This window comes from Capra hircus, chromosome 19 (genome assembly GCF_001704415.2).
Source record: "Capra hircus breed San Clemente chromosome 19, ASM170441v1, whole genome shotgun sequence".
In the NCBI taxonomy this organism is placed as follows: Eukaryota; Metazoa; Chordata; class Mammalia; order Artiodactyla; family Bovidae; genus Capra; species Capra hircus.
This window is the reverse complement of record NC_030826.1, coordinates 42,789,265-42,812,627: the sequence shown is the minus strand read 5'-3', so window position 1 is coordinate 42,812,627 and position 23,363 is coordinate 42,789,265. Positions and strand designations below refer to the sequence as shown.

The 23,363-nt window shown below is 39.8% G+C and overlaps 2 protein-coding genes across 9 annotated transcripts in view; one reads left to right on the top strand and one right to left on the bottom strand.

The window, feature by feature from the left end:
* The window catches only part of NBR1 (NBR1, autophagy cargo receptor), a 28,147-nt gene extending 26,111 nt beyond the window's left edge, over positions 1-2,036 (bottom strand). For all 4 annotated transcript variants that reach the window (XM_005693889.3, XM_005693891.3, XM_018065168.1 and 1 more), the window contains exon 1: positions 1,922-2,036. The gene's annotated coding sequence lies outside the window, so the exon portion shown is untranslated. The remainder of the gene's footprint in view (positions 1-1,921) is intronic.
* BRCA1 (BRCA1, DNA repair associated) overlaps positions 3,424-23,363 on the top strand; it is a 66,592-nt gene continuing 46,652 nt past the window's right edge. For 2 of the 5 annotated variants that reach the window (XR_001919757.1, XM_018065164.1), the window contains exons 1-7: positions 3,424-3,549; positions 4,415-4,525; positions 9,526-9,579; positions 18,469-18,546; positions 19,503-19,591; positions 21,671-21,810; positions 22,855-22,960. Coding sequence is in view for 4 of the 5 variants with exons in the window: in XM_018065164.1 (XP_017920653.1) it covers positions 4,446-4,525; positions 9,526-9,579; positions 18,469-18,546; positions 19,503-19,591; positions 21,671-21,810; positions 22,855-22,960 (547 nt within the window). In the remaining variant the exon portion in view is untranslated. The remainder of the gene's footprint in view (positions 3,550-4,414; positions 4,526-9,525; positions 9,580-18,468; positions 18,547-19,502; positions 19,592-21,670; positions 21,811-22,854; positions 22,961-23,363) is intronic. The other 3 variants (XM_018065165.1, XM_013972572.2, XM_018065166.1) reach the window with 3 other exon arrangements.

Genomic DNA, 23,363 nt, shown 5'->3' with positions numbered 1-23,363 from the left:
AGTCCTTCTACTGGATTATTTGACAGCCCATCATTTTATCCATAAAATAATTGAGGGTTTTACCTCTCAAAGAAATTTTACTTACAAATTGTTAGATTGTTTTTTATGACTTTATAAAAAAGTTTAAATGTAAGTTGTAATGTAAAAGAACAGCCTTTTCATGTTTCATTTTTTTTAAAAACATATTCATTAATGAATCCTGACTAAGCATCTACAGATTCAGATTTTGCTCCAGTCACAGACACTGCAGAGGACCAAGATTAAGTCTCAGGAGTTTACAGTGAAGAAGGGAGGGAGCAAAGTGATTTAGAAGAGCTGGATTCCAGACAGCTCTGGCACATTACTAGCCATATAAGTGCGAGCAGGTCATTTAAACTCTGAGCTTCAGTTTCTGAACCTGTAAAATAAGCCTGAGATCTCCATTTTGCTAACCTCACAACGCTATCGTAAGGATTAAGTAAAAATGTGTATGCTGGTTCTTTGAAAACAGTACTTAAACATGAAAGTTATTACTATATAAATCATCCTTTAGAATGTGACATAGTGCTGTTTTCCAAAGTATAATGAACTGCCTTGTGAAACAATACAACTGTGAGACTCATTAAAAAGGACCTTGAACTCTCTGACAATCAGGGATTTGGGGGGTTTTGGTAAATATAAACACAAACATCCCCCAACTTTTTCCAATCTCTGTCTCCACCTAGAGCCAAGAGCATTATCAAAATAGTTTCTGACACCAATCCTGCTGACACCCAGTATTTCATTCATACAGAATGCAATTCTTGGGGTCCTCAAAATTTGGACAAAACTCCTGTCAACGACCCAGAATCCTGGGCAAAAAAATCGGGGCGATTGACTAATTCTTTCTGCCAATTGGATCTTCTAAAACACATTCTCAGTTTTCAACTTCTGAGAAACACACTTCGGCACTTTTGAGAATCCAAAAGGAAGCTAACCTTCTTCCCTTTTTCTCAAATTACACAACTGGAAATAAGTTTAGATACTTTGGAGCTCATCCAGCTGGCTGACTAGGGAGGTGAAAACAGGAAGTGGGAGATTCTAGTTTAGCTGGACTACAGCCAGGTCTTCATAAAGAGTTGCCTATTTATTTGCCTTGGATGTGAAATTCTTTCAGCGAGAGCATTAGTCTTGAACTTGTGAAAATACCAAAGCTGTGGTTAGTGTCCTCTGTCACTGTAGTGAAGTCAGGTAGCTATGGCCTAGGCCTTCAGCTTTCATTAACTGGATTATATTAAATTCACGCTCTGGCTCAGCTTTCCCTGGCACAAGTCAGCTTTTCCTTTAAGTCGATTTTTCCAGGATCTCAAACATCCCTTTAATGAAGTTGACCTGGAACCTGAGCTTTGATTACTGTCTCCACCTGAGGCCTATCTTGGAGTTAAAATGTGTGACCTGAAAGCTGTGTGTTCCATAAAAAGGAAAAACGGTGCCTTTCCAATACCAGAGGTCCCTGAACAAGGAGACTTCTTATGAGGTTCCCCAAAAGTGGGATGAGGGGGAGTGAGGAGGCTGTATGGGCAATATCATCTTTTTTTTTCTTGCAGACTTCATCCTAGTCTTCCAGTTATCGTTTCCTAGCATTCCTTGTCCCCAAGACAGTGTCACCACCCCGAGGACTCTCTCGTTTCCTTTGCCCAGGCCTTTTTTGTCCTGGGGAGTATCGGCGTCCTTCACCAGAAGCTAGGCGTTCTGGACCACGGACCCTCCGTCCCTCCTGTGGTATCCGCACCCTCGGCCCCTCAGAACACGAACGGCTCTCCCATCCGGTCACTGAAAGATCGGTTGTCCAAGTCATGGAAGAAGTCGCCCCTCTCCTTTGGAGGCTTCCTCCCGTGAACTTCCCCAAGTCCTCTCAGTGAGACGTGACACCACCCCTAGGTAACCGCAGTTGTTTCCTTACCAGCTTTCCGCCCCCGGGGGGCGCCTGCCGGAGGCCAATGCAAGAACCGTTCGCTGCCAGCTCTCCAGCTATCCCTGCGGGGTGAATCTAACATGGCGGATAGAGACAGGGCCTAGTCCCCAGGTTCTCTGAGTTTTCGACAAGATGATTGGTTATTACCAAGTGTCCCTCAAAACTACAGCCCCACTGATTGGTCGAAGATAAGTTGGCGGGGGCGGGGCAGGAGGAGATTGACCCTCACAACAATAACAAACACGGGGCAAAGGGGCGGAACTGTGAGTGCGCAGCCGTGGGCCGGGGCCCCGGATGATTTCCCCTTCCCAGGTAAAAAACGCGCCCGTTGCATTTCTTTAGGTCACCGACCTTAGAGGACGACTTGCTGGAGACTCGCGGGGCTGGATGGGGACTGTAGTCTTACTAGGACTTGTAGGTTCTTTAGCCTATTATCCACTCGATGTACGAAAACATAACACTCCAATCCATATCTGTTGACATGCATAAGAGCGCGGAGCTCTTCAATTTATCAACTGAGTTGTTAGACTCGTGTCTGCCTCCCGTATCGGAAGTTCCTCTCCATAAGACTACAGTTTCCAAGGAACACTGTGGCCAAGGCCTTTCGATCCGCAATGCATGCTGGAAATCGTAGTTTTCCCCTCACAACGCTATTATTTACCTAAACTTGAAACTCCCATTGCGGCGGAAAGGGTGAGGGAGCTGGGCCTCTTCCTGCGACTGCTTTAGGCACTATCATGCGCTCATATTCGGGGTCCAGGGAGCGATCTCGACCTTAGTACAGCAATCACTGTGACGCAATAACCCTCAACTGGAAGCGTAGAAGTGAGAGGGAGGGCGCCTATTTAAAAACTCCGGGATGGAGAAGGCGATGGCACCCCACTCCAGTACTCTTGCCTGGAAAATCCCATGGACGGAGGAGCCCGGTAGGCTGCAGTCCATGGGGTCACGAAGAGTCGGACATGACTGAGCGACTTCACTTTCACTTTTCACTTTCCTGCATTGGAGAAAGAAATGGCAACCCAGTCCAGTGTTCTTGCCTGGAGAATCCCAGGGACGGGGGAGCCTGATGGGCTGCCGTCTATGGGGTCGCACAGAGTCGGACACGATTGAAGCGACTTAGCAGCAGCAGCAGCAGTGTACCATAGTGTTGCTTCTCTATACTATGTATTTCATTCTGCAACTCCTCAGCCCAAAATTATAAATACATTCTAGATGACGTACCTACTAAAGTACAAGTGGCTGTTCAGAAATAAAAAGTAATACCTATTTTTTACGAAAAAAATAAAAAATAAAAACTCCGGGAGAACTTGGTCTCTTCCGTCTCTTTCTAATTACGTAAATAGGGAAAGAATGTATGACCAATCGGGAGCCCCCGAGAGACTCAATACTTTCTGCTCCGCCCTTCAGTTACGTGTCCGGTTCTCGCGCTGTGAGAGGCTCTAGCTCGCGGCAGCCGCCGGTTTCCGTGGCAACAGTAAAGCGCGGGAATTACGGATTAGTTGAAACTGCGACTGCGCGGTGTGAGCTCTCGGGACCCAGGACTGTCCGGGGGCTTTTTCAGAGAACTGGGCCTCTGGGCCCGGGAAGCCCGGACCTCTTGTTCTAGGTAAAAGGTGAGAGAACCGTGGGGGAAGGGAGAGCGGCCCATGGGGTGCTCTGGGGCAGTAAACAGGTGTGGGGAGAGCCGGGGAGAGGTGACTTCTGAAGGCGAGCAAGACGGATGTTATCGGGCGGGGGGCGGGCGGAAGGTGGAACCTGAGAAGCCTAAGACGTTGAATCTGGGGAAGTCGTGGGGAAAGGGTCTATTTGTGGGTCACGGGATCTGGGGGGAGGTGCAGATGATAAGGGCGGGGTAAGGGTGTGTCCTAGGGAGAATCCTGATGGGTCCTGAGGGGGACGACGTGGTATAAAAAGACGAGCTGGTATATTTGAGCAAGGGACCCTGAGGGAAAACGGGGGCAGGACTCTATCTGGGAAGAGGAAGAGAAAGGCCTTTGTGCGAGGCAGAGCCCTTAAGAACTGGATTTTTGTGAGTTTCTGTGAAGGGGCTAGAAGGAAGAAGAGGGAGGAGCCTTCGTAGGCCCAGATGCTGCTGGTACCGATGTGCCTGAGGAGAATCCTGAGTGTAGGCCAGTGGGAAAATCTGGGGAAGGACAGGACTAGGAGCGTTGGTTGGTGTTGATTTTTATTTTAAGGACGAGAAAAAAAAATAACTGTGATCATTGGAGAAATAGGAGGGTACACCACTCACCCAGTCACCCCACTGTGGCTTTCCCTTTCTTGGAGAACGAAAAAAATCAAAAGGAAATGATTGGAGGCTAGATGTGCTCAAACAGAATTGAAATGGTCTTAATTACACAAAACGTTTAGAATTTTTTTAAAAATAAGGCTTTGGTCATTAGTTCTATGGTCTGATTCTAAAGCATTCCAATCTTAAATAACACTTAATAAACTGTTGTTTATATAACCGTTTTAAAGTGATTTATTCAGTTCATTGGAACAGGAAGAAATGGATTTATCTGCGGATCATGTTGAAGAAGTACAAAATGTCCTTAATGCTATGCAGAAAATCTTAGAGTGTCCAATATGGTAAGTTGAAAGTTTATTAATTTGAGATTCTTCTTGTATATCCAGTATATCCTATGCAAATGAATGGAATTGACATTAAGATGGTAAGGAGAAAAATGGTTATGTCTGTTAAGATTAAACTATTAAAGTTGCTGCCTTCTTAGCTGAAGACCTTTAAGAATATAGGAAATTTCTCCATTTTCTCCACTTGGGCTCTCCCTTTCCCTTTCTGTCACCTCAGCACACACAGCTCCCTGTGTTAAATGTCCACAAAGTGTCTTGATTGTTTCTACCAATGTAGAACCAGGGATCTGGTTTAGCTTAAGTGATATTTGGAGTTTTCATCCAGCTCCGTAACCAGCTTGATCACTTGGAATGGACATAATTGATAATGGGAATATGAAATCACAAATGCTTGATATCAGTGAGTGGGTATGTCCTGGGAGAACCTTTGGCTGAAATTAGCCCTGTATATTTAAATGAGAATACTGCAAGTCCTCAAAACCTTTGGCAAGTTTCTGAAACTTCATTTTCACTTTCATGCATTGGAGAAGGAAATGGCAACCCACTCCAGTGTTCTTGCCTGAAGAATCCCAGGGACGGGGGAGCCTGGTGGGCTGCCGTCTGTGGGGTCGCACAGAGTCAGACACGACTGAAGTGACTTAGCAGTTAGCAGTTTGACTTTTATACCCCTTTATTTATCTAACAATTTTTATTTTTTATAATTTTTAAAGATCACTCTCCATTTACAGTTATTACAAAAGATTGGCTATATTCCCCATGTTGTATTGGTTTAGCCAAAAACTTCATTCACTTTTCCTGTAGGATGATATGGAAAAGCACAAACAAACTTTTTGGCCATCCCAATGTAATATATCCTTGTAGTCTCTTACACCTCTCACCACCCCCAATCCTATCGTGCCCCTCCCTACTCTTAGACATTATGAGTGAACCTTTGTTTTTCTTCATCTGCAATATAAAGAGGGGACTAGAATTCTAAAGGCTTATAATTTACATACAGTGAAATGCAGAAAACATAAGTGTACAAGTCTTTGACTTTGGGTAAGTGTATGTATCTTTGTAACCCAGTCAAGATATGGAACATTGTTTTCAACCCGGAAAGTTATCTTATGTGGATTCTGGAGCTCTTTACTTACTGGCTCTCCACGACCCTTGGAGGCCTATAGATAGAGCTATATTCCTATATAGTTTCTTAATGTAATTTTATATCTTGTATTTTATATATTTAAAGACATCACTGTGAGAAGGGGATTCATGAGCTTTATCAGATCCCGAAAGGAGTCAATGGTACAACAAAGGTTATGAACCCCAGGCTAAATGATCTCAATGGTATCTCTTAAATCTATTAAATAAAATCTACAAAATAAATTAAAACCATATCTCAGAATTTCTTGGTGAAAAGCCAGAAAGGAAATTTAGAAAGTTTATTGATTACCCTCTCTCCTCTTATTCTCTGGTCATTCTGTCCTCTTCACTGATCTTCAGACATTCTCCTGTGTCTGAGCTTTTTTGCTTGCTGCTCCCTCTGCCTACAGTGTTCTTCCCCTAGTAATTGCATGGCTCACAAATCTTGATGGAAATACCATCTTTCAAAGAGGCAGACTGTTAATTTGAAATTGAAACACTCCCACCCCTAACATACTCTCTATCCCCCATTCCTCCATAATGCTTAATTTTTTCATAACTCATTACTACCTAACATTCTGTATAATTTATCCTTTTTCTCAACCCCCACAGAATATAAACTCTGGGCAGAGGTTTTTTGTTTTATTTACTTCATATTATCAGTAGTTAGAACAGCATCTGGGACATAATAGCCACTCAGTCAACATTTGTTGAAGGTGTTAATAAACTAACTTGGTTCTTTGATATAGTTGAGTTTTTTAATATGGTGATAGTGGTGAGTATTATTCAAAAAATGATCTGGTAAGTCGCACCTTTCCTTTGTGCTTCATGAAAGTTGTTTTTCATATTTGGAGTCAAGAAAATAATATGAAAGAAAATGTAAGTTGTGTTTTCAGAGAGAAACAAGATTTATAAGTAAGCAGCCTTCTGCTTTCCTGCCCCTCAACATTTCAGCTAAACAAGAACCCAAGCTGAATGAGCTTTACAGCCAAATTTATGAGCCATCAGAGCCAGGGAAGCAGGAAATGACAATTGGGGAAAACTTGCTTTTGAAACAGGATAAAACTTACTCATGATAATTACAAAGAGTGATCAAAAAGTCCTTAATAATATGGTATTTGGGTCCATTTACTTTACAATTTCCATGAGACTCAGTCATAATATTATATAATACTCTTTCTCATTCTGGCAAATTAATCCATCAATTTAAAATCTCAGATAAGGTAAAAATTAAAGATGTGAGAATGAAAGTTAATGTTAAATTTTATTTTCAGTCAATTATTGTGTATTTTCTAGCTCCTTTTTTGTTTTCAATCTGTTTTCTATTAGACATAGACATGGGTTTTTAAACTAAAACTATTTTTGGTTGTTGTTAAACCTTAAACTCATTTAAGTGGGGAATTCTAGGATGGGAATCATATTTAGTTCATTTTTTTAAAAAACATTGCCCAGAACTACAGTTTTCAGTTATGTTTTAATAAGTGATTCCTGGTTGTGACTGGAAACAGTATTACTTATGTTAGCTGTAGGGTAGGTTTCCATCTTCTTTGAGGTCTCAAGCTGAAATTCCTTCTGCTGGCCTCTGAGTCACTATTGGCATTTATTTCTGATAATTGGTATTTTTTTCTAACTTTTTACATGAATATATAAATTCTTTGACTTTCAGAAGAGTTTGCTAAAGTGTGTATCCTAGTGGGTGGTATGGTTGTATTTCGAGCCTAACCTAGCTGCTTTTTGCAATCATTTACCATGTTGGAAGCTCAAAAGATAATTAGTAATTTACATTCAAAATGTAGAAGTAGGCCTGAAATATTTCCAGGTTTGAAGAATGTTTAAAAAATTTGAATCACTTTTATAGTAAACATTTACTCTCATCATGATCTAGAAGAAAACATTTACATTTTTTTTTTCTTTCATTCCCATTCTCCAGGCTTTTCCTTCAACAGTCATTACCTTTTTACATATTGGAATTTTCATCTGTTCAGAGTTTGTGTTTACAGTATGTTTGTATAGCTTAGTTTTTAATTACCATACTAAAATATAATTATTTCAAAATTGAGTCAGTGGTGAGAATGAGAGCCATCTGGTGTCATAACTAAATCCAATTTCTCTTTTACTGAGAATTTCTTTTGCTATCTGGCCTATCTAAGGAATAATGATTTGGTAACAGGTTGTAAACATTTTCCCAAGTAGCATTTACTTTTGTTCTCACAATAGCCTTAAGACATTGGTAGAGTGGGTGACCGAGAAGGAAACTGAGGTTCAGGTAGAGCGGTTGGCCTGAGATCACTCTGCTAACAAAGAGAATTGCAGTAGAAACCCAGTCTCTGACTTACTCTGGTATTTTCCTTTTTATTGTCCTGTGCTGCGTCAGAAACCCCATGATTTCAAGAGTTATGTTACTGAGCCCTTCACAAGAGACTATTGTCCCCCAGCTTTTCTTGTCATCCCTTTCTAAAATGTTAAATATTTAACAGGCCACATTCCTATCATACACACAGGTTACCTGTTCTTTGATGCCTTGCTTGGACTTTACCAAAAATCAGTTTCTGAAGCTCTTGTTCAGAATAAACACCAGAGACTTAAAACAGCCTGTAGGTCCCTCCCTACTCAGGCTCCCAGCTACCTCTCTGACCTCTTCCACTAGTATCTCCACCTTAATCATTCCATCCTGGCCCCTGGCCTACTCACTGTCCTTCAAAAACCCTGGGCATGGTCCTGCTCAGAGACCGTCTTCTCTGCTCCCCTGCCGAAATGTTCTTCTTCCAACCTTTGCACAACTGGTTTCCTCACATTGCTCAGCTGTCCACCAGTGTCACCCTTTCATGAGACCTTTTTTGACTACCTTGTGTATACACCCCTCACCACAACACACTGCACCCCCTTTCCCCTTATCCTGGTTTATTTTTCTTTTTAGCACCATTCCCATATATCTTTGTTTCTCAACCAACTATCTACCACAGCTAGAATGTAAGTTCTATGAGGGCAGTCTTTATTTTGTTTGCTGCTGTATTTCTATCTCTGGGAGCAGTACTTGCACATAGGAGAAGCACAATAAATACTTAATAAATTGTTAAATGAATTAATCTCAGGAGCACCTTGAAATTTTGTGGTTAGATGGGCAGGGATGGCAATTTGGATGATATATTTTCTTTTCTGGAGAGATTATTTTTCCAAGTTTATTGTTTTCTGAATTTTCTTCAGTGAGGGTTTTTTACACTGTTCTTACAAAGCAATCACAAACCAAACATCATGTACCTCCTGCAGTGATGTAATAAAAGTACACAGAACCATCTGTAGAGTGTTCTTGACAAAAATTGAACCTGGTTTTGATCAAGCCTCGTTTACAGGAAGTAGAGATTAGAGGGACAAGTTAAACCATATTATAGCATTATAATCAACAAAATCCAGAATCTGGGTAATTCTACAGGTCAAATGACCTAGTTTTTTAAATAAATGACAAGGAAGGAAAAGAGAAGTCTGTAGATTAAAAGAAACTTGAGACATATCCACCAAATACAGGATGTGTATCTTGTTTGGATCCTGACTTAAATGGATGTAATGATTAAATTTTTATGAGACAGTGAAGGAAATTAGAACATTAGTTGTATATTAGATGATGTTAAGGAAATTATTTTTTAGGAGTAATAATAGTTTCATGTTTATACTAAAAAAATCCTTATCTGTTTTTTGGCTGTGCTGCGCAGCTTGTAGGATCTTACCTAGTTCCTGACAGAAATCGAACCCAAGTCCCCTGCGTTGGAAGCCCGGAGTCTTAACCACTGGATCGCCAGGGTTAATGTACCCCAGAACACACTTATTTTTAAATGAATTACTGACCTTCGTTTATTTTCTCCCCCCTCCCACCTTTATAGTCTGGAGTTGATCAAAGAGCCTGTCTCTACAAAGTGTGACCACATATTTTGCAAGTAAGTATGAATGTTCTATGTGGCTCCATCATTAGCTTTTGTATTTATTCTTCATAATACAGAAAACAACTACTGAAGTTTTAGCTTCTTCAATTATGTGGAAAAGAATTGTAAGTTGCTTGTAGCCATAGTTTGAGGTAAAATATTGGCACATTTATCTAGTGGGATATGAAATCACTTTGAAGAGCTGTTTGTTTTTTGTGTCCAAGGGTGGAAGCAGATTGCAGGCAATTGTGAAATTATCAAATTGTGTTTCAACTGTCCCAGTTTTCTCCTTTCTGTTCATTTCTGGATGTCCTTCTGCTCTCTGACCTCTAAGGTTCAATGTTTGCCTGCTTCATAATCCTTGTGAAAATAAGGAATCTGATATCAGTGTATATTTAGGCTGAAATTCATTCATACCAGTGGTTCAAGTTATATTTTTAAGGATCTTCTCCTTTGGAATGGATGTTTCCTTTTTTTCAAGCCAGTTGGGGTTTGTTTTTTTTTTCCTTGTAGTTATTTATTTGTTTTGGCTGCACTGGGTCTTTGTTGCTGCACTTTGGGCTTTCTCTATTGCAGTGAATGGAGGTTACTTTTAGTTACCATGTGCAGGCTTCTCATTGCAGTGGCTTTTCTTGTTTTGGAGCATGGGCTGTAGGATGCGCAGGCTCATTAATTGTGGCACACAGGCTTAGTTGCCCTGTGACATTTGGAATCTTCCCGGACCAGGGATTGAACTGGTGTCTCCTGCGTTAATAGGTGAATTCTTATCCACTGGACCACCAGGGAAGTCCATGGATATCTTTCTTGGATAGAAGAATTTCGGAAAAGTTTGGTAGGTGATTTTGTAGAACAAGGGTTTTCTCCTTTCCCTGATTTTAAACTATGATTGAAACTTGCCCTGCATGCCAATTGTTTTTAAATATTTTTTTTCTATTTTAATTGAAAAGGAATGCTATGTCCATGGTAATGAGTCTACTAGCATAAAAGGTTATATGATGCAAAGTATTCTTTCCTCCTACCTCAAAACCCCTGCCTCCCCTTCCATCCCCAGAGGGGAAAAAAAATCAATTTCTTAAGTATCCTGTAAGAAATTTTCAAATTCAAGAGTTTGTAACTTAGGACTCCTGAATGGTTTTCTTTAATTTCCTAGAATTATATTGAATTTTAAATTCAATTATATTAAAAACTGTGGGCCTGTGCAATTTTCTGGGAAGATAGTTCATAATTTTCATCAGCTTGGAATGTTACTATAACCTAAAAATTCCTGAAAAGCTTCTGATTTAAGAGTAATGAGATGAGAGGGAGATTCAAGAGGGAGGTGACAGATGACCTATTGGTCAGACCTATGACTGATTCATGTTGATGTATGGCAGAAACCAACAATATTGTAAAGCAATTATCCTTCAATTAAAAATAAGAAAAAAATTATTGGAAAAAAAGGACTAACTGGAATTGGAGGAAACCTGTTCCCTTTGGAGGAATATCCTCTGAACACAAGGCTGCCAGCTGGCCAGCCCCTTCCTTCCTCTGAATCTTACTTCTTGCTATTTAGCTGTCCCAGTAAGGATCAGAGGCTATTTTCATGGCCTCTCGCACCTTTCCCAGGACAGCCCACTGGCCTAGCTCTCTTCCCAGCACTTTCCTTCTCATTCCTCAGGTCCGTCTCCCTGGTCAGGTGCCAAGACAGCAAGGCTTTATCGCTGCTTCAAGAATTTTTAGTTTTGTGGCCTCTAGAGAGAAGCGTCTCAAACTATCTGTGGTATAGGGGCATATAGGGGCAGTTTTTTTGTAGATTTTTTTTTTTTTTTTTAAGAAACTTTTTTTTTTCTAATTTTTTTTTGACTGTGCTGGGTCTTCATTGCTGTGCTTAGGCTTTCTGTAGTTGTGGCGAGCAGGTACTACTCTCTGGCTATAGTACATGGGCTTCTCATTGTGGTGGCTTCTCTTGTTTTGGTGGGTGGGTTTCAGTAGTTGTGGGATACCAGTTTAGTTGCCCTGTGGCATGTGGCATCTTCCTGGACCAGAGGTCAAACCCATATCCCTTTCATTGCAGGCAGTCTTAACTATTGGTTCACCAGGAAAGTGTGATCAATACTTTTGTAAAACAACATTTTAAAGTCCCAGTATTTAAAAGGTTACACACACAAAAATAAGTAAAGAAAAGAAAAGAAAAGGTTACAGAGCACTGAAGACTAACCTTTTAAATGCTGGAACTTTCACTGTTGTTTGACAAGAATCTTTCTGAAATGTCCTGTATGCTTTCCTATCACCTGGAATAATGAATACACAGTATTGTAGTGTGTAAAGGAGAGATTAGATTATGAACATTCATTTGTTTGAGAGCATGTGGAAAAAGGCAGTTTTACAGGCAGAGGAAGTAATATGACCAGAGGTATGAAGAGAAGAAAAAATACGTGCAGGAAAAAGAAACTAACTTTTCCTCTGTATTCAGTTCAGTTCAGTCAATCAGTCGTGTCCGACTCTTTGCGACCCCATGAACTGCAGCACGCCAGGTCTCCCTGTCCATCACCAACTCCTGGAGTCCACCCAAACCCATGTCCATCGAGTCGGTGATACCATCCAACCATGTCATCCTCTGTCGTCCCCTTCTCCTCCTGTCCTCAATCTTTCCCAGTATCAGGGTCTTTTCAAATGAGTCAGCTCTTAGCATCAGATGGCCAAAGTATTGGAGTTTCAGCTTCAGCGTCAGTCCTTCCAGTGAACACCCAGGACTGATCTGCTTTAGGATGGACTGGTTGGATCTCCCGCAGTCCTAGGGACTCAAGAGTCTTCTCCAACACCACAGTTCAAAAGCATCAATTCTTTGGTGCTCAGCTTTCTTCATAGTCCAACTCTCACATCCATACATGACCACTGGAAAAACCATAGCCTTGACTAGACAGACCTTTGTTGGCAAAGTAATGTCTCTGCTTTTTAATATGCTATCTAGGTTGGTCGTAACTTTCCTTCCAAGGACTAAGCGTCTTTTAAGTTCATGGCTACAATCACCATCTGCACTGATTTTGGAGCCCCCAAAAATAAAGTCAGCCACTGTTTCCACTGTTTCCCTATCTATTTGCCATAAAGTGATGGGACTGGATGCCGTGATCTTAGTTTTCTGAATGTTGAACTTTAAGCCAACTTTTTCACTCTCCTCTTTGACTTTCATCAAGAGGCTCTTTAGTTCACTTTCTCTCATAAGGGTGGTATCATCTGCATATCTGAGGTTATTGATATTTCTCCCGGCAGTCTTCATTCCAGCTTTGCTTCCTCCAGCCCAGTCTTTCTCATGATGTACTCTGCATATAAATTAATATAGAGGAGCTGTACTAGAAGAGAAAGGAGCCCTCAGAGGGGAGATACTTGCAAAACAGAGAAGGTGCAAGAAGAGACAGAAGGGATTGAAATAGAAAAGGGATGCAAGAAAGAGAAATGTTATTTATAAACAGTAATGAAGGAAAAGGAAATTAATTATATAGGAAGATTTTGAGATAGAGTAGGGATGGATGAGGTAGTTGAGCTCAGTGAAGTTGGAGGTGAAGACATTGTTGAGATTGAGAAGGTTAAATAAAGTTGGTAACTAGAGGAGATTGGAAAAGGCTTGCAACTCTTAATATGGAGGATACGACAAGCAGAAAAGGCAGCCATATTTTAAGTGGTATATTAGAATTAAAATTGTAATATAATGCCAGTGTGATATATCAACTTTTCATGAAGTAGCCCACTCCAGTGTTCTTGCCTGGAGAATCCCAGGGACGGGGGAGCCTGGTGGGCTGCCGTCTGTGGGGTCACACAGTTGGACACGGCTGAAGTGACTTAGCAGCAGCAGCTTCTGTAATACCTTTATAGTCTGAATAACACCTTGATCTATATGAAAAGAAAGCTCAGAAAAATACCCCCAAGCATTAAATCTGAAGTCTTTCCTGAGGTAAACAAAAGCTACAGTAGTACCAGTTTAGAAAATGTTATGTCATTCCTGCATTAGCTTGTAGTTTCTAAACAACAGATGAAATGTATAGTACTTTTTGAAAGATCTAGACCACATTGTCCAAAGAGATATAATCTGAGCCATAAATCTAACTTAAATTTTCTTATAGCCACATTATTAAAAGATTTTTTTTTTTTTTTTTTGCTGTGCCAAGGCATGTGGTATCTTAGTTCCCAGACCAGGGATGGAACTTAATTCCCCCTGTACTAGAAGTGTGGAGTCCTAACCACTGGACCACTAGAAAAGTCCCTACTAAAAGGTTTTTTTTTAAAGGTGAAATTAACTATAGTTATATATTTTTAATCCAGTTATGACTAAAATTTTATCATTTCAAAATATAAAAATGTTAGTGAAATAATTGACATTCTTTTTTACGGTAAGTCTCTGAAAGCCTGTGTTTTTCCATACTTGACATACATCTTAGTTCAGACTGGCCACATTTCAAGTGCTCAGTAGCCACATGTGGCAGCTGTGTTGGATAACACAGCTCTAGAAAATTGACTACTCAAAGTGGGACTCCTGGCTCTGCAGCAACCACATCACATGGAAACTTGCTAGAATCTCAGCCTTACCCCAAACCTACTGAATCAAAATGTGCATTTGAACAAGATCCCTAGGAGATTCTTATGTACATTAAAGTTTAAGAAGCAGTGTTCTGAAATGGTGACCTTTCTAGACACTTATTTGGAGGATAGTATTAATAAGAGAGACTAAACAAGCATGGCTGAGGTTGAAAGACCAGAAAGACCAAGTAAAGCAAGTCTGAGGGTCAGTTAACTGAGGAGATCCAGATAAGTGGTAAGTCAGTGTCAAGGAGGTTTCATGGCCAGATACATTAGATCATGATATCAGGGAATTCTGGAATGTAGCAATAGCTTGGTATGTCAGAGGGCCAGAAGTAGGCAAGAGATGGATAATCTATCAAGTAGATGAACGTAGTATTGCAGGAGTCTAGCAGCAGAAATGAGAAGTTCAGGGTGGCAGTTACAAAGGAAGAAAAGTAACAGCGACCCAGCCACGGGAGGTTGAGGGTTAGCAGTAAGATTTCTCATCCCGAGGAAACAAGAGGCTTGATCCACAGGACTGCGATACTCGGGAAGGAAGTCAGGCAGAATCTCCCAGATGAAGAACTCAAGATAGCGTCTTAATTGTTGGAACTGAAGTACAAACCAGAGGTTTGATCAAGAAAACAAACTGACAAAGTTTGGTGGGACCAGCAACGTAAGTGGATGCTGAGATACTAAGCCATGGAGCTGTCAGGGTCTTTATTTCCTCTAACAAGGGACAGTATTAGTCCATTATCTTGGCTCTCCTGACAGTAATCCAGGGCACCCAGTATAACAATGTAGCCAAAAAGTCAGCTTGCCTTTATTTTGTCTAGACTTAAAACTATTCTTTACTTCCTGCCAGGATAGACTTGGACAAGCAACTCAAAATTAAATGAGTTTCCATAACTTGTTAAACTGTTCAGGGTACAGATATGCTCAAAAATGAGTATTCTGAAAATCCCCTAAATTAGTTTTTTGGCACTGTGATTTTACTATTCTCCATCAGTTTTTTCTTGTAAAGGTGAAGCTGCCCTTTGGAAAACATAACTACATTTGCTTTAAAAATGTATTGCCTTTCCTTAAGCATTGGGCTTTAGAAACCCAAGAAGCCCAAAACTTGTCTCAGACCTTTTCATTGAGAACCTTGTGTAGAACTTGTATACGTGTTCTCATTTAATCAGTATATTATGTAGATTCCCCCGAGCTCTAAAACAGAGTTTAACAAAGTCTTCAGAGCCCTGAAAGACATGCCAGTGTTCTGTTGATCTGTCAATGTTTTCCTTACCTCAGTCTTTTCAAATCATGTATAAGTTCATTTTCTCTTTCGAGTTTAGTTAATAACCTTTATGCGTCTGTCCTCTTCCTACCTTAAAGAAAGATTTCAACCCATATCTTGGTTGTTTTCTACATATCTGCTTCTCTGGTGTTATTTGTGTAATTATGTACAGGCTGCAGCATCTATAGCTTAGCTTATCATCCTATAGCTTCCCTACTGTATTCTACAGTCTTGTGTTTAGGGAATGACCTCCCTACCTCTACTCTGAATTGCTGAATTGTGCCATTTGCCAGTGCAATGCTTTGATGCCTCCTAGAGCCATTATTGGGGAAGGCAATAGCACCCCACTCTAATACTTTTGCCTGGCAAATCCCACGGACAGAGGAGCCTGGTAGGCTGCAGTCCATGGGGTCGCTAAGAGTCGGACACGACTGAGCGACTTCACTTTCACTTTTCACTTTCCTGCACTGGAGAAGGCAATGGCAACCCACTCCAGTGTTCTTGCCTGGAGAATCCCAGGGACAGGGGAGCCTGGTGGGCTGCCGTCTCTAGGGTCGCACAGAGTCGGACATGACTGAAGCGACTTAGCAGTAGCAGCAGAGCCATTGTGGTAGAGTGCAGGTAGTATTTGCATCTTCTCAAGGAGTGGTAGCCTCTATTTTGTGGCTCTTTTTTTTTCTTAATTAAAAAGTTTATTTTTTGGCTACACCACACCAACATATATGATCTTAGTTCCCCCCCTGGACCTCCAGGGAAGTCCCTGTTTTGGCTCTTTAAATGGACTTTTTATACAAAGCAGCTAGCTTTTTGACACCCCCCATTTCCTAACCTATATGTTGTCAAGTGCAATGTGGTTGTTCAAGCATCTATATAGGTGTAGAGGTTGTAGAAGGACCCCTGGGTCTCCTTGACCAACCCTACCTACATTTACTTTCTCTGGTGGAAAAGCCATGGGCTTTGCTATTGCAATACATTTAAGTTCTAGATCCAATATCACCTTTACCACTTACTTGATGACTGTGTGATCTGGGACAAATCTCTACTGTAAAATGAAGATGATACTTCAGGGTTGTGTTGACAGAGCAATGCATGTTAAAGGACATGGCCAGTAAAAAGGGCTTCTCTTAAGTGTGCTGACTCACCATTCCCACTGCCTTTTCAGTTCCCATAATCTTTTCTTTCCTGGTATCTTCTCTAATATCTTCCCCACTCACCTCCCTCGCCATAATATCATGTCCTTTATAATGGCAGGGGTTTTATTTTCCTTTTTCACTGAATTTCTTGCATTAGAATGATTCCTAACATTAAATATTGGTTGTATGAGTGAATCACTGCTTTTAGTAATCATCACCACTCCTACTTCTACTGCTCTCTTCTCTTTTCTGTCTACCTCTGTTTGGGGTCTTTTGTCTTTTTCCTAAGGGAATGTTGATCTTTATGGACACAACCAGCCAATGGGAGCAGTAATTTCCTTTATTAAGGAAGCTGACTCTGAACACATTACATATGATCATCAAAGTCTTCTTAGCCATATTCACTGTCTGAGACAACCAAAACAATTGTTCTAGATCCCAAGCCATCCTAAAAGCCTGAGTGAGCCTCCTTCATTCCTTAGATTTCTGGTGATCAGCTTGGTTCAACAAATACCTGGTTCAACAGACACTCTGTTGGGCCTTGTAAATATAAAAATGAGCATGTTTTCTTCCTGCTTTGAGGTTTGTTTGTTTTTTTTTAAAAAGCATGTCTTATTGAGATATAATTTACATGCCATAAAATCCATTCATTTAAAGTGTACAATTCAGTTTTTTGTTTTGTCTGTTTTTAAAAATATTTATTTATTTGGTTATGTCAGGCCTTAGTTGCAGTGAGAGGGCTTATCTCTAGTTGTGGTGCTCAGGCTCAGTTGCCCCATGGCATGTGAGATCTTCTTGCACCAGGGATCAAACCCATGTCCCCTGCATTGGCAAGCAGATTCGCAACCATTAAACCACCAGAGAAGTCGCTTTTCATGTGCTTATTGGTCACGTGTTTATCTTTTGAGAAAATGGCTCTGAAATCCTTTGCCCATTTTTTAATTGGGTTATGTCTCTTTTATATTGAGTTTTAAGAGTTCTTCATATATTCTGGATACAAGTCCCTTATCAAATATATGATTAACAGATATTTTCTCATTCTGTGGATTGTCCTGTCAGTTTTTTCATGGTATTATTTGTACCACAAAAGTTTGATATTCCCGTTTTTTTCTTTGGTTGCTTGTGCTTTTGCCATTTCTTTATTTAAGAAATCACTGCTTAACCCATGGTCACAAACATTTATATTTTAGTTCTTGCATTTATTTCTGTGACCCATTTTGAGTTAATTTTTCTGTATTGTGTGAGGTAGGAGTCTATATTTGGATTTTTTGCATGTGAATATTTAGTTGTCCGAGTACTATTAAGATTATTCTTTTTCCCTTTAATTGTCTTGGTGCTATTGTTGAAAATCACTTGACTATAGATGTATGACTTATACTCTCATTCTGTTCTGTTTATCTATCTGTATGCTAGTACCGTACTGTCTTGATTACTATAACTTTTGTATTGAGATGCTAAGTTTTTAAACTAATTATAATAATTTTACCTGAAGTACTTAACCATTTACATCTGATTGCTAAGTCACTTCAGTCGTGTCCGACTCTGTGTGACCCCATAGAGAGCAGCCCACCAGGCTCCCCCATCCACGGGATTTTCCAGGCAAGAGTACTGGAGTGGGTTGCCATTGCCTTCTCTGATTATGCAGCCTGAAATGCTTATGAGTATATCATTAAATATGCTATATTAACTTTTAATAAGTTTTATTTGATCATAACAGAAAGACATATGGATGTAAGTTCAGTTTTCATAGATTATTGCTTATGTAGTTTGGTTTTCTTCTTATGCAGCATCTAAAAACAATTAAAGAAAGCCACTTGTTGTAACTCATCTGCCATTACCTTTAAAATGGCTCTTAAGGGCAGTCAAGAGATTATCTTTTCATGGTTATTTGCTTTTTGAATATTTTCTCTGCAGAAAAAGAATATAACTTGAGTTCTTTTCATTTGTTATAATTCATAGATTTTGTATGCTGAAACTTCTCAACCAGAAGAAAGGGCCTTCACAATGTCCTTTGTGTAAGAATGATATAACCAAAAGGTATATAATTTTGGTAGTTGATGGGAGGTTAGAAGTGACAACATCAGGAAAAAGTGAAAATTCCTTAATAATATAGTTGGTGTTCTTATCAAACCACTCATCAGTAGAAAAATATATAAAAGGGTGCTTAGCTGACAGAGTAAATTATTTTCAAAATCATTTTTCTGAGAGTTTTATAGTATATCTGCCTTGTACAGTTATTTGCAATTCATTGCCTTTTTCTAATCCTTCTGAATGATATAAGAACTTACAGTCTTATCTAATATAGGACTGTACCACCCTTTCCCCATTATCTTAATTCTGATTTTATTTTTCTTTCTTGCACTTCTTTCTACTTAATTGTTTACACACAAACACAGTGGATTTATATATTCTGTGTCCCTCTGGCCAGGATGTAAGTTCTTTCAGGGCACTGGCTTTGTCTATCTTGGTCAATACTATTTATCCAATGTTTGGCACATGGTAGTCACTCAGATTTAAATGAATAAATAAATTATATTGTCCTACAACTTTCCTAAACCAAAATCTCTCTTTGGACATTGTTATCTATCTGTGATTTCAAAATAGTGTAATCATCATTTGGCAGAAATCCCTGAGAGCTAGAAGTAGGGGTTTGGGTAGATGGGGTTCAGATGTTAAGAATACTAAATTCTGCATGCAGTGGATTTATCTGCTGTGCATTCAAAGTACTATTATTTTAGATAGTTATAGGCTTTTGATAAGCTTGAATGGCAAAAATACATGTATATAAAAACAATACTGCTCTATGGTTTATTCTGCTGTCAATGATGTTTTGATTATAGTGTAATACACTTAATAGCTCTGTTCTTATCAAATAGTTGTGTTTTTTTTACTGTTGCTGTATCTTTTTTTATTTGTTTAATATCTTTTCTTATTTAGTGTCCTTAAGTTGATAATCTCTTGCTAAGTGTGTCTTTCAATCAATTTACTTTCAGAAGCCTACAAGAAAGTACAAGATTTAGTCAACTTGTTGAAGAGCTGTTGAAGATCATTCATGCTTTTGAGCTTGACACAGGATTGCAGTGTAAGTATTGCATAATCCAGATACCAACGCTCAGTTCGGTTCAGTCGCTCAGTCATGTCCGACTCTTTGCAACACCATGAACCGCAGCACAGAAGGTCTCCCTGTCCATCACCAACTCCTGGAGTCCACGCAAACCCATGCCCATTGAGTTGGTGATACCATCCAACCATCTCATCCTCTGTCATCCCCTTCTCCTGCCCTCAATCTTTCCCAGCATCAGAGTCTTTTCAAATGAGTTAGCTCTTCACATCAGGTGGCCAAAGTATTGGGAGTTTCAGCTTCAACATCAGTTCTTCCAGTGAACACCCAAGACTGGTCTGCTTTAGAATGGACTGGTTGGATCTCCTTGCAGTCCAGGGGACTCTCAAGAGTCTTCTCCAACAACACAGTTCGAAAGCATCAATTCTTCGGCCCTCGGCTTTCTTTATAGTCCAATTCACATCCGTACGTGACCACCGGAAAAACCATAGCCTTGACTAGACGGACCTTTGTTGGCAAAGTAATGTCTCTGCTTTTTAATATGCTCTCTAGGTTGGTCATAACTTTCCTTCCAAGGAGTAAGCATCTCTTAATTTCATGGCTGCAGTCACCATCTGCAGTGATTTTGGAGCCCAAAAAATAAAGTCAGTCACTGTTTCCACTGTTTCCCCATCTATTTGCCATAAAGTGATGGGACTGGATGCCGTGATCTTAGTTTTCTGAATGTTGAGCTTTAAGCCAACTTTTTCACTCTCCTCTTTGACTTTCATTAAGAGGCTCTTTAGTTCCTGTTCACTTTCTGCCATAATGGTGGTATCATCTGCATATCTGAGGTTATTGATATTTCTCCTGGCAATCTTGATTCCAGCTTGTGCTTCCACCAGCCCAGCATTTCTCATGATGTACTCTGCATAGAAGTTAAATAAGCAGGGTGACAATATACAGCCTTGACGTATTCCTTTTCCTATTTGGAACCAGTCTGTTGTTCCATGTCCAGTTCTAACTGTTGCTTCCTGACCTGCATACAGGTTTCTCAAGAGGCAGGTCAGGTGGTCCGGTATCCCCATCTCTTTCAGAATTTTCCACAGTTTATTGTGATCCACATAGTCAAAGACTTTGGCATAGTCAGTAATGCAGAAATAGATGTTTTTCTGGAACTCTCTTGCTTTTTTGATGATCCAGTGGATGTTGGCAATTTGATCTCTGGTTCCTCTGCCTTTTCTAAAACCAGCTTGAACATCTGGAAGTTCACAGTTCACATATTGCTGAAGCCTGGCTTGGAGAATTTTGAGCATTACTAGCGTGTGAGATGAGTACAATTGTGTGGTAGTTTGAGCATTCTTTGGCATTGCCTTTCAGTGGGATTGGAATGAAAACGGACCTTTTCCAGTCCTGTGGCCACTGCTGAGTTTTCCAAATTTGCTGGCATATTGAGTGCAGCACTTTCACAGCATCATCTTTTAGGGTTTGAAATAGCTCAGCTGGAATTCCATCACGTCCACTAGCTTTGTTTGTAGTGATGCTTCCTAAGGCCCACTTGACTTCACATTCCAGGATGTCTGGCTCTAGGTGAGTGTGAGTGATCACACTATCGCGATTATCTGGGTCATGAAGACCTTTTTTGTATAATTCTGTTTATTCTTGCCACCAATGCTCAAGGGGCCATCTATTAAAATGGAAGTTTGTGCAATTATTTTATATGAATAGGTGATAAGACCAGACCTTTTGGCCTAGGTTAATTTTAACTACCTGTAATCTTTTTTTTTTTTTTTTTACTATATATATGTTTAAATTTTATTTATTTATTTTTGGCTGTGCTGGGTTTCTGTTGCTGTGCAGGCTTTGCTCTAGTTGCGGTAAGCAAGGGGTACTCTCCAGTTGCTCGTTGCGGTGGCTACTCTTGTTGTGGAACACAGGCTCTAGGGTGCACAGGCTCAACAGCTGTGGTGCACGGACTTAGTTGCTGCATAACATATGGGATCTTCCTGGATCAGGGAACTCCTGCATCGGCAGGTGGATTCTTTACCACTGAGCAACCAGGGAACCTAATATTTTTTTTTTTCTAACTGCAAAAATAGTGTTTCTCTTTGTAACTCACAGTTGCAAACAGCTATAACTTTTCAAGAAAGGAAAATAACTCTCCTGAGCATCTGAAGGAGGAAGTTTCTATAATCCAAAGTATGGGCTATCGGAACCGGGCCAAAAGACTTTGGCAGAGTGAACCTGAAAATCCTACCTTGGTAAGGCCACTTTTGTGTGTTCTGATAATAACTCTTTACGGAGCATGTGAATTAGTGAATGTGCTGGATGCTTTTGGATTTATATAAAGTCAAGTAAACAAGGGAAGATGGTCAATTAAGTGTCTGAAAAAGAGTTAGAGCAGTTGAGAGAAGATCCCTGGTTTTAGTGCTTTATCCATTCTGATGCTTGTCTAAGAAAGCCACAAGGACACTGATAGTTTTTAGCTTGCTAGCTTTTGTTTTATTATTATTTATTTGCTAATTTTTAAAATAACCATCTTATGGCACTTCTCCAGACATGAAGAAGTATCTTCTATTTTACTTCCTCTGAAAAGTTGCCTGGGGGGAAAATAATCAGTTTTTAATACTTGAAAATTGCTTCAACTTTAAGTGTAATTGTCAAAGAAAATACAGAGGTTTGCTCTATTGTTACTCATATGTGAATGAATAATGAGGATCTTAAAAATAATAGTTCTCATAGTACCAGCATTCATTTCTCAGTAGATGTTGAAGGGCTCAAAAAGAAGGAAAGCTTCATCAGAGTAATGTTGGGTATCCAAATATTCTTTCCTGTACTGAATATTAAGCTTGCTGGAATCTATTATTTTCATTTATCCTTTTAAAAAATTTACTTTATCTTAGTTATCGCCTGTTATCAGATGTGATTAGAAGTGTGTAATAGATCAAATTCATTCCCTTTCTACACTATAATATAAAGTATTAGTTTAAAATATGCTTTCCCCATTAAAAAAAAAAGGAAAATGAAAATCCCCATTTAAAAAAAAAGGAAAATGAAAAAAAAAAATGCTTTCCTTATCCTTAAAGAAATTACGCAGATGATACACACTAACGTATAGAAAAATTTAGAACAACAGAGAGGGAGAAAGCATTCAAACCACACAAGACTTGTACATCTTAGTGTGTAGTTTTGCCAAGTAGTTTTTCGAGGTTAGCTCATTGACAACTGTCCAGAGCTTTGAGTTTCTCTTAACGGAAGAAGATGCATAGAACTGGCTAACGATTTGTTGATCATTTACTGCTTAGCAGGAAACCAGTCTTACTGTCAAACTCTCTAACCTTGGAATTGTGAGATCTCTGAGGACAAAGCAGCAGACACAATCTCAGAATAAGTCCATCTACATTGAATTGGGTAAGAGTCTCAGATTTTGTAAGTTTAGAGTAATAGTTGCTGAATTCCTTGTCTAAGAGTTTTACTAAAAACTTTGGTCACAATTTATGCAATAGCAGGGAGCCCTGGAAAGTAAGAATAAAATAATTTTACTAGCCTTATGATGTGTGATAAATAATGTAGGAAGATGCAGGTCTCACTTTAAAGCACCTTACTTTATAAAGAGAACAAAATGAAGGATATGTGGTTTTCGGTTCAGTCGCTCAGTTGTGTCCGACTGAACACGGCTAGACTAGCGGAGAAGGCAGTGGCACCCCACTCCAGTACTCTTGCCTGGAAAATCCCATGGATGGAGGAGTCTGGTAGGCTGCAGTCCATGGGGTCGCTGACTGAGCGACTTCACTTTCACTTTTCATTTTCATGC